We start from the raw sequence: 13,618 nt of genomic DNA on the forward strand, positions 1-13,618 counted from the left end.
GATAGAGCATTATGATACCGATTTTATTCTTATTCTACTTTTCTCCATTGTTTAATTGTTGCAGCTTGTAACTAGTGGTTGTGTGTTAGTAGTGAACCTTGCAGAAACGGGACCAACTGGCGGGACGCCACCCGCAACAAAGGACGGGCTCGCATATCGCATAAGCCGATCCCCACCACCGCCGGGCCCAAAATTCTTAATTACCCCAAGAGGCACTTGCTTGCCTGTCCTTCCCGCTCCATCGTGTCTCCAGCCTTGGACCGACCATATCACAATCCACTTGAGAGGTGGGAAAAGGTACGTCTTCTTCCATTCCTTTCCTCTTCTACTGTTTCCCCTGCTCGTGTCTCCGAGTTTCCCGAGATCGCACTCGCCACCCGTCATTTGCTCTTCAGTTTTGCCATCCCGACTGCCACAGGTTGCGGGCCGGACAGAAAGTAGCTGGCTGGCTGGCTGGCTGGCTGGATTGCTCGTGCGCGCACAACTCCGTCAGACTCTTTCGGACGAGCAAACTGGTCGGATTTGACTTCTTTACTCTCCTTACTAACGTGCGGTCTACATTCCAGGTTCATTTTCAACGCAACCCTCCCTATATAACCTTTCAACATGGCACCCAAGAAGAAGGGAAACAAGAGACAGGAAGAGGACTGGGAGGCCGATCTGGGCGAGTCGGCTCCCACCACCGCTTCTCCTCCTGCTGAGGACGCCGCCGCCGCTCCCGCCGAGGAGGACAATGGCATGGGCGGTGGTCTGCTCGCCGCCCTCCGAAAGAACAAGGCGAAGAAGGGCAAGAAGGGCAAGCCCGTCAACGACTTCGTCGAGGGCGAGGATGCCGCTCAGGATACCAACGACGCGGCCAACGACTTCGCCAGCAAGCAGCCGGAGGAGGGTGGCTTCGATGATGAGGATGACGTCTTCTCCGGAAAGGCCAAGCCCAACAAGAAGGCTGCCGCTGTCGCCGCCGCCGCTCCGGCGCCCAAGGATGCTGGCGATGATGGTGAGATCCGTGTGAAGTCTAAGAAGGAGAAGGAGAGGGAGAAGAAGGAGAGAGAGAAGCAGCGTAAGAAGGAACAGGTATGTCTCTTCGGCTTGCTGCTGCGGAGGCGCGAGTCGTGTTCTCGAGCTTATGTTTTTGTGATACACATGAGACTGACACTGTTTGATTCCTTTTTTAATTCATAGGCTGCTAAGAAGAAGACGACTGCCCCCGTCGAGACCAAGGCTCAACCCACTAAGGCTGAGCCTGTGAAGGAGGAGGCCGCTGCCCCTGTTGCTGCTCCTGAGCCTGCTACTGGTGGTAAGAAGAAGAAGATCCCCGCACACTTGCTTGCCATTCAGAAGCAGCAGGAGGCTCTGCGGAAACAACAGGAGGAGGAGGAGCGTTTGGCGGCTGAAGAGGCCGCTGCTGAGGAGGAGAAGCGTCGCCTCGAGGAGGAGGAAGAAAAGAAGAAGGAGGAGGCTCGTCAACGGAAGAAGGAGAAGGAGAAGGAGAAGAAGGAGCAGCTCCGCAAGGAAGGAAAGCTTCTCACCAAGGCTCAGAAGGAAGCCAAGGAGCGTAACGAGCGCCGCATGCAGCAGATGCTTGCGGCTGGTGTAGGCAAGGTTGCCGGTCTTGAGGAAGGCGGTGCTGAGAAGAAGAAGCCTGTCTACGATAACCGCAAGAAGCGCGGCCCCAAGAAGCAGGAGGATGATCTGGAAGCTGCTGCTGCTCGCGCCAAGGCTCAGCGTGAAGCCGAGGAGGAGCGCCGCAGAAAGGAAGAGGAGGAGAAGGCTAAGGCTGAAGCTAAGGCCGCCGCTGCCGCCAGGGGTGGCGATGACGAGAGTGAGGTCGAGGACTGGGAGAAGGCCGCTGAGGAGGACGATGTGAAGGACAGCTGGGACGCGCCTTCCGATGAGGAAGAGGAGAAGGCTGCTACGAACGGTGCCGAGAAGGCTGCTCCTGCCCCTGCTAAGAAGGGGGAGGAGGAGGACAGCGACGATTCCGATGAGTCCTCCGACGAAGATGATTCGGAGGATGAGCAGTCTGCGGCCCAGAAGGCCATTGCTCAGCGCAAAGCAGAGGCTGCCGAGCGCCGGAAGAAGCAGCACGAGGAAGCTCTGGCCGCTCGTTCTAAGGACAACCTTCGTTCCCCCATTTGCTGTATTCTCGGACACGTCGATACCGGTAAGACCAAGTTGCTGGATAAGATTCGTCAGACGAACGTTCAGGAGGGTGAAGCTGGTGGTATTACCCAGCAGATTGGTGCCACCTACTTCCCCGTCGATGCCCTGCGCCAGAAGACTCAGGTCGTTAACCAGGACGGCAAGTTCGAGTTCAAGATCCCCGGTCTGTTGGTCATCGATACCCCCGGTCACGAGTCTTTCTCCAACTTGCGTTCCCGTGGTTCTTCGCTCTGTAACATTGCCATCCTGGTCGTCGATATCATGCACGGTCTCGAGCCTCAGACTCTCGAGTCCATGAGATTGCTTCGTGACCGTCGCACTCCTTTCATTGTCGCCCTGAACAAGATCGATCGTCTTTACGGCTGGAAGAAGATTGACAACAATGGTTTCCAGGAGAGTCTGGCTATGCAGAGCAAGGGTGTCCAGAACGAGTTCCGTTCTCGTCTTGAGCGCACCAAGCTGCTCTTCGCTGAGCAGGGTTTCAACGCCGAGTTGTTCAGCGAGAACAAGTCGATGGCCCGCAACGTCTCTCTGGTCCCTACCTCCGCTCACACCGGTGAAGGTATTCCTGACATGCTGAAGCTGTTGACTACGTTGACCCAGGAGCGTATGACCAACTCCCTTATGTACCTGTCCGAGGTCGAGTGTACCGTTCTCGAAGTCAAGGTCATTGAGGGTCTTGGTACCACCATCGACGTTGTCCTGTCCAACGGTATCCTTCGTGAGGGTGATCGGATTGTGCTGTGTGGTCTCAATGGTCCTATTTCAACAAATATTCGAGCATTGTTGACGCCTGCACCGCTTAAGGAACTGCGTCTCAAGTCGCAGTATGTTCACAACAAGGAGGTCAAGGCTGCTTTGGGTGTCAAGATTGCTGCCAACGATCTTGAGCATGCCATTGCTGGTTCTCGTCTGATGGTTGTTGGACCCGATGACGACGAGGAAGACATCGAAGACGAGGTCATGTCTGATCTCGAGAACCTGCTCAGCAAGGTTTCCAGAGACCAGCGTGGTGTCAGCGTCCAGGCCTCCACCCTTGGTTCCCTGGAGGCCTTGCTTGAGTTCCTGCGTGTCTCCAAGATTCCGGTTGCCAACATTTCCATTGGTCCTGTCTACAAACGTGATGTCATGATGGCCGGAACGATGTTGGAGAAGGCCCGGGAGTATGCCGTCATGCTGTGCTTCGACGTCAAGGTGGACAAGGACGCGGCTGCGTACGCCGAAGAAGTTGGCGTCAAGATCTTCACGGCCGATATCATCTACCATCTGTTCGATGACTTCACCAAGCACATGGCTGAGCTGCAGGAAAAGAGAAAGGAAGAGAGCAAGATGCTTGCTGTCTTCCCGTGCGTGCTCAAGACCGTGGCCGTGTTCAACAAGAAGGATCCTATCGTCATTGGTGTCGATGTGGTTGAGGGCAGTCTGCGCCTGCACACCCCTATCGCTGCGGTGAAGACCAACGCCGAGACCGGCGCGAAGGAGATTGTCAACCTTGGCAGAGTGTAAGTTTCCATGTCCTTACTTGAATTCTGTGTTCTCGGTGACTAATGTTTGCATAGTTCCTCCATTGAGCGTGACCACAAGGCCATCCCTGTTTGCAAGAAGGGTCAACCTTCCGTTGCAGTCAAGATCGAGGGTGCTAACCAGCCCATGTACGGTCGTCAGCTGGAAGAAACGGATACTTTGTACTCCCAGATTTCTCGTGTCAGTATCGACACTTTGAAGGAGTTCTACCGTTCGGACGTGACGATGGAAGAGTGGGGTCTTGTCAAGAAGCTCAAGCCTGTCTTTGACATTCCATGAGCGCCTCCACAGCTTCTCTAGTCAACCCTGGTGCTTCTCAGAGCCGAGTCAGTTACGGGTCTAGATTCGACGAGCCATAGCCACTGGTGATGGCTGTGGCTTGGGAAGCTCTCAGCCTCTACGTGCTGTGGATCATCATATCGTGTTTTTGCTTGTTGTTTCTGCTGTTGCTTAGCTTACAATCTCCTTGAGGGACATTCGAACGCACGATAGATGTTCACCTACCCAGGGATGAGTGAAGGATGGATGTTGGATATCGGGGGGTGGAAAGAAAAGGCAGAAGGCCTTGAACGAGGAATGACTACGACTTTTTTCTTATCACCAATACAAAAGCAAGAAGATGCCTGTACATGAGACCTTTGATGTTGGAAAAAAGCTAGCCGTGGTCGATTGCTTTATCTCCTTGTTAATGAATAGCTATGGATCTAGTTCGAATTGAGTTTTTCTATCGAGGCTTGAGGCACTGTAGATATTGTAGTCTGGTGATTGTATAGTCTACAGAATAGTCTACAGAAAAGAAGAATGCTCATCCGAAATATGTCTCGTAGGCAGGCAAAAAAGGGTACATGATGACTTATCCGACCCCATCCATCCTTGAGAACAAATATATTTACATCTTACAATTCCCACTCTTTTCCAAGTGACCTAGTTCCCACCCACCCCCCCTAAGTATTTCTTTTTCCAGAATCAAAAGAAATCAATCATCCCCCTGCCACCTCTCCACCTTCCCGCCCCGATCCGCCCAATCCAACCAACTCCCCTCATACACCCCGATCCGCGCCGCATCGTACCCGGCCTGCACGGCCAACTGCGCCGCCGCCCGCGCGCGCACCCCGGCCTTACAGTAGAACACGATCTCCGGCGCCGCCGCTCCGGCCGTGTCCGTCACGGGCAAGGACCTCTCCTCGACGCCGGGCTTGGGGAACCCGAACCGCGTCTCGAACTCGTCGGGCGTCAGGAAGAGCGCGTCGGGCTGGGAGGCGAGCGGGACGTTGACGGCCGTTGGGATGATGCCGGTCGCGTTGAGTTCGGCGGGTTCGCGGACGTCGATTAGGATGAGGGGTTTTTGCGGAGACGATGGGTTCGTGGAGGGGAGGGAGGTTGTTATCTTTTGCGATGAAGTTAGGTTTTGTTTGGCAAGGGGGTTTGGTGCGTTAGCGTTACCTCTTCAAAGTCCCATTGTTTAAATCCTTTGTCGGCTGTGGCGTTGGTGCTGTTCCTTCGGCGTTGGTGCTGCTGCTGCTGGAATTGGGGTTGCGGTTGGAGTTGGGATTGGGGGTGGGATTGAGGGACGAGGCGGAGTATACTGCTGCTGCAGGGTCGGGTTGGGAGTTGGCGGGTTGCGCTGGTCAGGATGGAGCGCTGGGCGTTGGGGGCTTGCTTAATGGCGCGAGTGAGGAGCGTCGCGGAACGGCGCTGGATGGGGAGGAGGGAGGACATTTTGTCTTGTCTGTTGTCTGTTGCTTTTGGTGCTCTTGTAGATTGCCGGGTAGGGGTGAATCTTTGAAGGCAAGAGGTAGGTTAGATGCAGTGATAAGGCCTCGCCTCGGAATGAATGCGGCGCCGCGGGTGATGTCAGGTCCGGGGTTCACCGCCTGCCTCTTGGGATATACTGCTGATTATCTACGTGAATTTGTAGTTGTAGTTGCCGATCAACCATTCGAGGTCGCGACAATGTGGCCAGCCCTACACTACTCTTTTATTTCAAACAGTTTCAACATCGAGTCTCGCATTATTATTAGTTCTAGGTAGCGTAATCTAAGAATGACAGGTCACTTCAATGCTTCACAATTCACTGAAGCGGACGAGTCATGGTTCGTTGCAAAATCATATACCTCCAGGCGCCTTGTCTCTTCAGCGACGCTGGATACACCCAATCAGCAAATGTGATCACCCTTGACCCTTCGAAATGATAAGAGAAGAGAAAAAAAAAGGCGGGCAATGCGGTAAGTAGTTACAAGGTCGAGAAAGGAACAGAAAAGGTGGTTCGAAGAAGATTGCCTGCAGCCATATCACCAGGATAGGATGCAACGCAACACATGCTGGACACGAGTGCTTTCCATCCACCTTTCAATGTGTCTGGCAGGTGGGAAAATCCAAAGCATCGGGCGTCCTGTCTCGAGAGCGAGTCGGAAACTGCTTTAAGCACGAGGACGGAAAGAGAGCAGGCAGTCATCCTAGAATAGGTCAGCAAAGTGTACATGAGTCAAAGCGGTCCAGAAACATACCTTAGGGAAGATAGTGGCAAACACCTTGATCTCCTCAGACTCGGGAGTAGGCGTGTGCTCCCAGTCCATCTCCATGCTGGCCTTGCCAATCATGGCCATCAGGTTCAGCTGAGCATAGGTCTGGCCCAGGCAGTAGTGGGGACCAGTGCCGAAGACAAGCCAGTTCTTCGTCTGCTGCTCAGCGGTACCGGTGATCCAGCGATCGGGGTCGAAGGAGTCAGCGTTGGGGTAGGCCTCCTCATCGTGGCAGGCGGGCCAAACAGAGGGGATAATCATGGAGCCCTTGGAAACAGTGACGTTCTCAGTGATGGGGAAATCCTTCTTGACCAAGTAAGGGACCATGATGACGGGAGGGCGATAACGCAGAGTCTCCTTGACGACGGCGCGAGTATAGGGCAGGTTATCCATCAATTCCATGGTCAACGGGGCGTGAATGTCGCCGTTGCGGACCCGCAGATTCTCCTCGCGAACCTTGTCGAGCACATCGGGGCGATCGGCCATGATCTGGAACAGCCAAGTACTGGCAGCGCTGGTGGCGTCCTGGGACGCGAAGAGGAAAGTGAACACGGTCTGGGCGATTTCATAGTCGGTGAAATCACGGAGGAGTTGAGGCGGCTTCTCGGTCGAGTCCACAGCGATACCCTGGGCAATCTTCTCACGATACTTGGCGGAATCCTGCTGAGCCTTGACCCACGCGTCCATGATGCAAGTGATGTCTCCACCAGCGGCCATACGAGCCTTGCTCTTGGCGGCGCAGTTCGAGAACTCAACCAGGACCATGTCGGCGGCCTTCTTGCCATACCAGGCCTTGGAGTAGGGCAGAATGACGGGGAAGTTGACAAGCTCAAGAGCAGCGGTAATCAGGTAGTAGTCATCGGCAATTTTCTTAATGGCCTCCTCGGTGATGTAGTGGCCAACAAAGGTACGGCAGGAAACAGCACACATCAATTCACGGAACTCAGGCATCCAGGGAGTAGGAGTGAAGTTGTTCTCCTTGGAGATCCGGAGGAAACGAGTATAGTAGTCATTGTAGACCTCCTCCATGCGGGGAAGATAGTAGGAAAGGGCCTGGCGGGTGAAAAGGCCGTTGAGACCCTTGCGGAACTCGACGTGATCTTTGCCATCCAAGAACACCCAATTGTCGGCACCAAGGAGCTTATGCGCAATGTCGACGACACAGGGCTTGACAAATGTAGGAGAGTTGAAAATCTTGCGGGACATGTCACGGGTGGAAGCAATGACGACGAACCTGAAGACAGACCAGTCAGATTCCCAGTGCACCGAAGTCGCGAGAGGGGCCGCAACAACCTGTGAAACTTACTTGTGGAAGACGGAAACGCAGCTCAGCGCGCCGCTATCCCACTTGGCCTTGTATTCATGGAACTTCGGATTGACAGACTGGAGGAAAGGTCCCATGAAGGGCAGCTTCCATGCTGGGCCGACAATCGAGCCCTTGAGCCAGAGGTACCGGACTGTTCTAACGGTTAGCCACTTGGCGCACTCCAGGTAGGGACACGAAAGTGCACTGGGCACTGGGAAAAAACATACACTGATCATAGATCACGGCAGCGATGAACAGAGTCAACAAAGCCTTCCATACGGTGAAACCCTCAAGGACAGTGGCGACCAGGCCGGAGGGCTCGAAAAGTCTGGGGGAGATCACGGCGTCCGCCGATGGGGAGGCAAAACTCCCATTGAGACTGGCCATGTTGGATAATGAACTGAGCAAGCGAAGGATGCTCTCCAACAATTGGCAAGGGATTAAAAGAATGGAAAGGGATGGGGAAGGAAGAATTGAAGTTAGGAAGAGAGAGAGTGTGTGGGAACTGGAAGAAGAGAAAGATCGGAGAAGAAGCCAATCCAGGGGAGACGCAACTCTAATTTGGCGAGGGAAAAATGGGTTGTTTTGATTAGTTGATAGGATCGGGGCGGGAGGGGGAGAGCGGAAGACTCTGGCAATTAGACCAAGTATACAGTATGTTCTGAAAGGTACGCGGTAGACTACATCTGGCATCCAGGGCACTGCATTGCACCTGGAGTACTCTGTAATTTCCCCATCAATGCAAGTGGTTCAATAGTCCTCCCAGTCGAGTAATAATGCGCCTGCATAAAATCTTACCCTGACAGGCGCCTTGCTGGAAGGGGAAATTTGCTGCCTTTGAGCATAAAACTAGTCTTGAAGGAGTATAAACAGGAACCGTCCACCCGCCGCCCGACGGGCGCTTCACCAAGACTGACTCGGGGGCCTGCAGACACGGCCAGTGGCAGTGTGCATGTATCAACATTCTGTGAATTAGTTAGTTAGTTAGTTACTGCTGATACATGAGTCAGCTATAGATTCCTAATCTTCAACCCCCGTACGGTTTTCACCTGGCAGGTAGGTAACTCAATCACCAATGGCAATCGTACCATTTGATAGAAAGGTGATCCGGCTATCAACCTTCCGGGTCGGCTTTTCCGGATGGCCCGTGCGGGCTGCATCTCAATCTTAGAATATTATGCTACGTACTACGGAGTAAGTCTGATTGACGGCGGGGAAAATCATGGCTGTACGTGGACTTTTCAGAAAAGACTGTGGTTTTTTCACCCTACGCTTGTTTAAAGTGTAGTATTCCTAAAGTGAAATAGCTCTGAATTGACAACATGGACAATACAATCATTGCTGGACATGATGAGTAGGGCGGTAGAAGAATCATTTGGCCCACATAGATTTATCTCGTCAAAGGGCGGTACTGCCAATGCGGAAGATAGGACGAATGGTGATGCTGTGAGTTGGGTTGCCTATTACATTGCTGCTACAAACAATATCATAGATTAGTAGAATTCCTCGTTGGTGGATATCGCTATGCTTCATGCATTGCAGTCTCTTGCTGACCAATGTCGTGCCTACCATGGTGTTGTCTTGAAGCATTCCGTACTCTGCAGGCAACGTATGTAGGCTTTCATCGAATAGTCACGTTATTTTTTTCTAGTGTGATATAAATTGATCAGATTGTTCATACTAGAACGCGTTTGTTTGGCGGAATCTGTAAAGCTCGTTAAGTCTGACAATTGAGAGTTTTGGGAAAGACATCGAGAATGTCATGTTCTTTCGTGGCGCTGCAGAAGGTCGAAACCAGTGATCACATCAGCATGATTCATGCGAGACCATACCTTAGACGCTATTATCTTTTTTTCTTCTGATTTCGATGCTAGATGTCGACATTGGAGGTTTATCTAGTGACTGGCATCACAATGCTACTATCTATCTGCAACGGATATATAACACGATCATGGCTCATTCATTGAGTGGGGCCCCTCGGTACAATTACTGGACAATCGGAAAGCAGCAACCACGAGCCATCTTCTCACCCTGCTAATTGACCCCATCCACCGAGTAAACCGAGAAGGCTCACCTGATAGTCCTGTTACTAGATTTCAGCAGTGCATTGATTTCGCTCGGGTGAATCCAGGCAAAGACCATCATTGCCAGGACCATCAGACACCCATCGAAGACGTACATGTACGCTTCGTGCGAGACCAGGTAGCCATTGTTGCCCTGTGCATACTCGACCAAGCGGAACAGAGAGCGGACAAGGATAAGAAGGCTGCCAGCATACAGGGCATACATGTGAATTTCCCAGGGTGGTTGCGACGACAGTACCTTCCGGGTGGGGCCGTCACGCATACCGATATGAAAGCGAATGCTAGTGACCGTGAATAGCGAGAAGAAGATTAGTTGGATGACCAAGCCAGCGATGATAATACGCTCGCCAGTCGAAAGGGCGCTGGCCGTGCCGCTGGCCATGATGCCGCCGCCTGCGCGGAATGTTAGTCCGTCGTGATTAGTTTGTGAGTTGGGTGGACTGGAAAAGCCTACCAGCGCCCTGCATCAGGAATGAAATAATGTCACCCAGCAGAAAGATTTTGGTCAACCACTCTCTCCGGATCCAACAGTATGCCTCCCCGTGGGTGAGCATGACGATCCGACCCAATTCCATGTAGATACTGGCCGCGAACAAGGTCGGTGCGATTAGGAGCAGAAGCGTCTGCACGATTGCACGATGTAGGGCTTCACGGTGAAGTGAGGACTTTGCGTTCCGGACACGGCGCGCTGGTGATCTTGATCAGCTTCCTTTATCCGTGACTGTGGTGGTAGTTGAGATATACTAACCCCAATGTAACCGATGAACTCAACTGAGCGAGACTGCGAGTCAGTGCTTTTCGCCAGTCATTCATTTGACTAACTCACAATAGCCGCCGACTACAAAGGGCACAAAGAACCATGTTCGTGTCCGAGCCACTTGGTAAGTATGAAAACCAGAAGCGAGTATAAATATAATGACCATCACAACGGCCGCGCCAAAAGATGGATCGTATCTGTAAAGTCTGAAGGTAGAGACTTCACCTGCCATTTCGATAGTGGGTAGGGGTCAAGCTGCGAGTATCAAATTCGTCAAGAAATGCCTTGAAATAGGTCGAAAGAGAGAAGGTGGAAGGCGTCGCTCACACGTAGAAACCAGCAAACGTCTTGCAATGGTGCGTACGAGGAACACCCCGAACTTGTTTATGTACCTTTTTCAACCTACCTCCATTATTAGTACACTAAAAAAGGGGGTCCCAGTCATATTGCCTGCAGGTGGCATGCACCAATAGTAATACTGGAGAGACATCAATTTCTGGAGCTTCAAAGTCAAATCCTCGTTATCGTAGCCGTAATCGTATATGTGTTCATTCTTGCGGATGTGCGAGGAGTATAAATCATGTCTCTAGATCGTCACCTGCACGAAACAACGAATTCCCTGCTTTCATCCCTCAGTCCCATTGCCTTTTTACCTCACCCATTGTTCTCTCTCTTCTCTCAAGGGAGAAAATACTCACCTACTTGCTTGACCTCTACAGTGGCTTCCTCGCTCCTATTGCTGAATTCTCGCCAAGCTGTGAATACAAACGTCCCTCATGGCTGGCAACAACAAGATCGACTTCAAGCTCTATAGATACACTCCATCTAGAGTTGCAGCCGTCATCTTCGTAATTCTCTTTTCCCTGACCACAGCGTACCATGTCTACCAGCTCACGCGGCGCCGAGCATGGTACTTTCTTGCTTTCGTGATTGGGGGGACTTGTTAGTAGAATCCCACTCTCCGACCACCAACAATGGAAAGCTGACGAGCGAGAACAGTTCAGATTATTGGATACATCTGTCGCGTTCTGGCCCATGACCACAAGGATTCAGTACCAATCTACAGCGTGCAGACAATCTTGATTCTCCTTGCCCCGCCACTATACGCAGCGTCGATATATATGGTCCTGGGCCGGCTCATAATCTACTTACGAGCCGAACGCCTGAGTATTGTTCCAGTACGCTGGATGACGAAGGTCTTTGTCACGGGGGATGTGGTTGCATTTGTCATGCAAGCAGCAGGTTCGTACAGATTTTGACCATACTGCATCTGTGCTCAGGAACTAATCAATGCTGCAGGTGGTGGTATCATGGCAAGTGGCACTGTCAGCAGCTACAACCTCGGAGAACATATCACCGTCGGTGGTCTCTGTGTTCAATTGGCATTTTTTACCTTCTTTATGGGAACCTGTGCGCTCTTCCATCGCCGCATTCGCCAGTCACCTACAACGGAGGCGGTGGTAGTCACGGCGCGCCTGCACGGGAGGAGTACGAGGAGTTGGGAAGGTATCCTCGTGGGCTTATACATCGCCAGCATTCTCATCCTAGCGAGATCGATATTTCGCCTGATCGAATATGCGCAGGGCAACGATGGGTTTCTCATCAGCCATGAGGTCTTCATGTATGTTTTCGACTCGACGTTGATGGTCCTAACCATGGTGGTTATCAACGTATTTTACCCATCGATTGTTCTGGGTAGATCACAGAGAGAGCGAGGGGAGGAATTGGACACTCCTGCTGTATCTGAGACAGGGTTGCAGGAGAGAACGGGCACTGGGCAGTGAATTCGGGGTCTTCCCCCAGGATCCGCTAATGGAACCTTGAAGTTCGCCGAGTGGACCCGAAAAGTGTGGCAGTGCCAATCAAAGCTTCCCGCGTATTCGTACTTCGTACCTCGTACTTTGTTATCTTTCCTATACTCTTACTTCCTTTTCAGGTACTGCCTGAAAGACCCTTTTGTGCTTTTCATAATAACTCACTTGCACTCAACCCTACCATTAGATACACTGCCAGTATGCATACGCGGAGAGCACATCACAAGTCCCGCAATGGGTGTGAACAGTGCAAGGTGCGAAGGGTGAAGGTGTGTGTTTGCATGTGTTCTCTGGGGCTTCCTTTTCTCTGCCTTTCTTGCTTACTCGTTCAATAATACGGATCATCGAAATAGTGCGACGAAGTTTACCCCTGCCTGCACTGCGTAAAGCGTGGTATGGATTGCACCTTCAAACAACGACAGAAGACCTCCAACTCCGGAGAGAGACCCAGCAAGTCGCCCGACTCAATGCCCGCTGCGAGACGGATTGCTTCACCCGGTGGAGAAGACGCGTATGGCTCCTTCCATGCCAGGCTCGCTGAAGCCGCATTTGCATCACAAGAATGGTCTATGCAGGACCCCGAGCTGATGCATCACTATACCCTTCACACGTCCCAATCCCTTGCCCGGCGACAAGAGATGCAAGACACATGGCAGGCCGCGCTACCGCACATCGCCTACTCGTACGAAGTCCTGATGCACGGCATCCTCGCGCTCGCCGCCGTGCACCTCGCCTACCTGAAACCGGAACGCTATAGTCGGTATCTGACGAGTTCCCGATTCCATATTGCCCTAGGTGTACGGTCCTTCCGGCGGACGCTTCTCGTCCCGTCTGCGGACAATTACTGTGCCCTTTTCGGCTTCTCCAGCTTGCTCATGGTCTACATTTTTGCCGCACCGGTGGATTCGGAGAGGGCCGATCCGCCACCCGGGGCTCTGGACACGATCCTGGACCTGTTCAAAATCTGCCGAGGGACGTTGGTTCTCAAACCATATTTGCCACTGCTCGCAAAGAGCCCTCTGGGGCCTCTCTTTCGTCACGAGTTCGATATTTCCTCGTATCAGAATATAGTGTGAGCCTGCCATTGTTCCATACCTAGGCAGTCATTTGTCCTAGTCCTTTCCAACCTTGCGCCAACCACTGACCCTGGCGAACAATAGAGACATCCCAGAGTGTGCTTTGTTCGAGGGCCTGCACGACCAACTCTCCCGACTCCGGACCTTGATCCTCGAGATTGATCCTACATCAGAGTCGTGCCCGCGAACGAGCTGCTTGCAGGCGCTTGGACAGCTGGAGCTATTTTTTCGCGCGATCCTGAGCGCAGATCTGCCACTCGAGTGCGGCATGATCTTCATGTGGCCGCTCACGCTGGACGAAGAATTCTTGGACCTGGTGCGGGGCAAGCACGCGGTGGCACTGGTGCTCCTCTCCTTCTATTGCGCGCAGCT

General features: G+C 52.6%; 6 protein-coding genes across 6 annotated transcripts; 3 read left to right on the forward strand and 3 right to left on the reverse strand.

The window, feature by feature from the left end:
* Positions 1-214: 214 nt before the first annotated feature.
* BO95DRAFT_407067 (putative mitochondrial translation initiation factor IF-2) lies at positions 215-4,419 on the forward strand. The gene is made up of 4 exons (XM_025584057.1): positions 215-297; positions 567-1,074; positions 1,183-3,665; positions 3,723-4,419. Exons 2-4 carry the CDS (start codon positions 607-609, stop codon positions 3,964-3,966), a joined length of 3,195 nt encoding a protein of 1,064 aa, XP_025445597.1. The 5' UTR covers positions 215-297; positions 567-606; the 3' UTR covers positions 3,967-4,419.
* Positions 4,420-4,647: 228 nt separating this feature from the next.
* On the reverse strand, positions 4,648-5,406 carry BO95DRAFT_471309 (rhodanese-like domain-containing protein; the record flags this gene model as incomplete). Its single annotated transcript, XM_025589583.1, has 2 exons — positions 4,648-5,130; positions 5,274-5,406. The coding sequence occupies 2 exons, from the start codon at positions 5,404-5,406 to the stop codon at positions 4,664-4,666; spliced, it is 600 nt and encodes a 199-aa protein (XP_025445598.1). The 3' UTR covers positions 4,648-4,663.
* Positions 5,407-5,678: 272 nt separating this feature from the next.
* On the reverse strand, positions 5,679-8,111 carry erg5 (C-22 sterol desaturase erg5). Its single transcript, XM_025585803.1, has 4 exons — positions 7,743-8,111; positions 7,516-7,666; positions 6,195-7,443; positions 5,679-6,143 (listed from the first exon to the last, which is right to left on the reverse strand). Exons 1-4 carry the CDS (start codon positions 7,900-7,902, stop codon positions 6,108-6,110), a joined length of 1,596 nt encoding a protein of 531 aa, XP_025445599.1. The 5' UTR covers positions 7,903-8,111; the 3' UTR covers positions 5,679-6,107.
* A 1,474-nt stretch (positions 8,112-9,585) lies between these two features.
* On the reverse strand, positions 9,586-10,588 carry BO95DRAFT_450591 (RTA1 domain-containing protein; the record flags this gene model as incomplete). Its single annotated transcript, XM_025588016.1, has 5 exons — positions 9,586-9,992; positions 10,054-10,222; positions 10,252-10,287; positions 10,348-10,370; positions 10,426-10,588. 5 exons carry the CDS (start codon positions 10,586-10,588, stop codon positions 9,586-9,588), a joined length of 798 nt encoding a protein of 265 aa, XP_025445600.1.
* A 544-nt stretch (positions 10,589-11,132) lies between these two features.
* On the forward strand, positions 11,133-12,140 carry BO95DRAFT_355389 (RTA1 domain-containing protein; the record flags this gene model as incomplete). Its single annotated transcript, XM_025582246.1, has 3 exons — positions 11,133-11,298; positions 11,356-11,598; positions 11,656-12,140. 3 exons carry the CDS (start codon positions 11,133-11,135, stop codon positions 12,138-12,140), a joined length of 894 nt encoding a protein of 297 aa, XP_025445601.1.
* Positions 12,141-12,637: 497 nt separating this feature from the next.
* Positions 12,638-13,246, forward strand: BO95DRAFT_355372 (uncharacterized protein; the record flags this gene model as incomplete). The annotated part of the gene is made up of 1 exon (XM_025582245.1): positions 12,638-13,246. The coding sequence occupies one exon, from the start codon at positions 12,638-12,640 to the stop codon at positions 13,244-13,246; it is 609 nt and encodes a 202-aa protein (XP_025445602.1).
* Between the last annotated feature and the right edge of the window lie 372 nt (positions 13,247-13,618).

Source organism: Aspergillus brunneoviolaceus (assembly GCF_003184695.1).
Source record: "Aspergillus brunneoviolaceus CBS 621.78 unplaced genomic scaffold BO95scaffold_11, whole genome shotgun sequence".
NCBI lineage: Eukaryota > Fungi > Ascomycota > Eurotiomycetes > Eurotiales > Aspergillaceae > Aspergillus > Aspergillus brunneoviolaceus.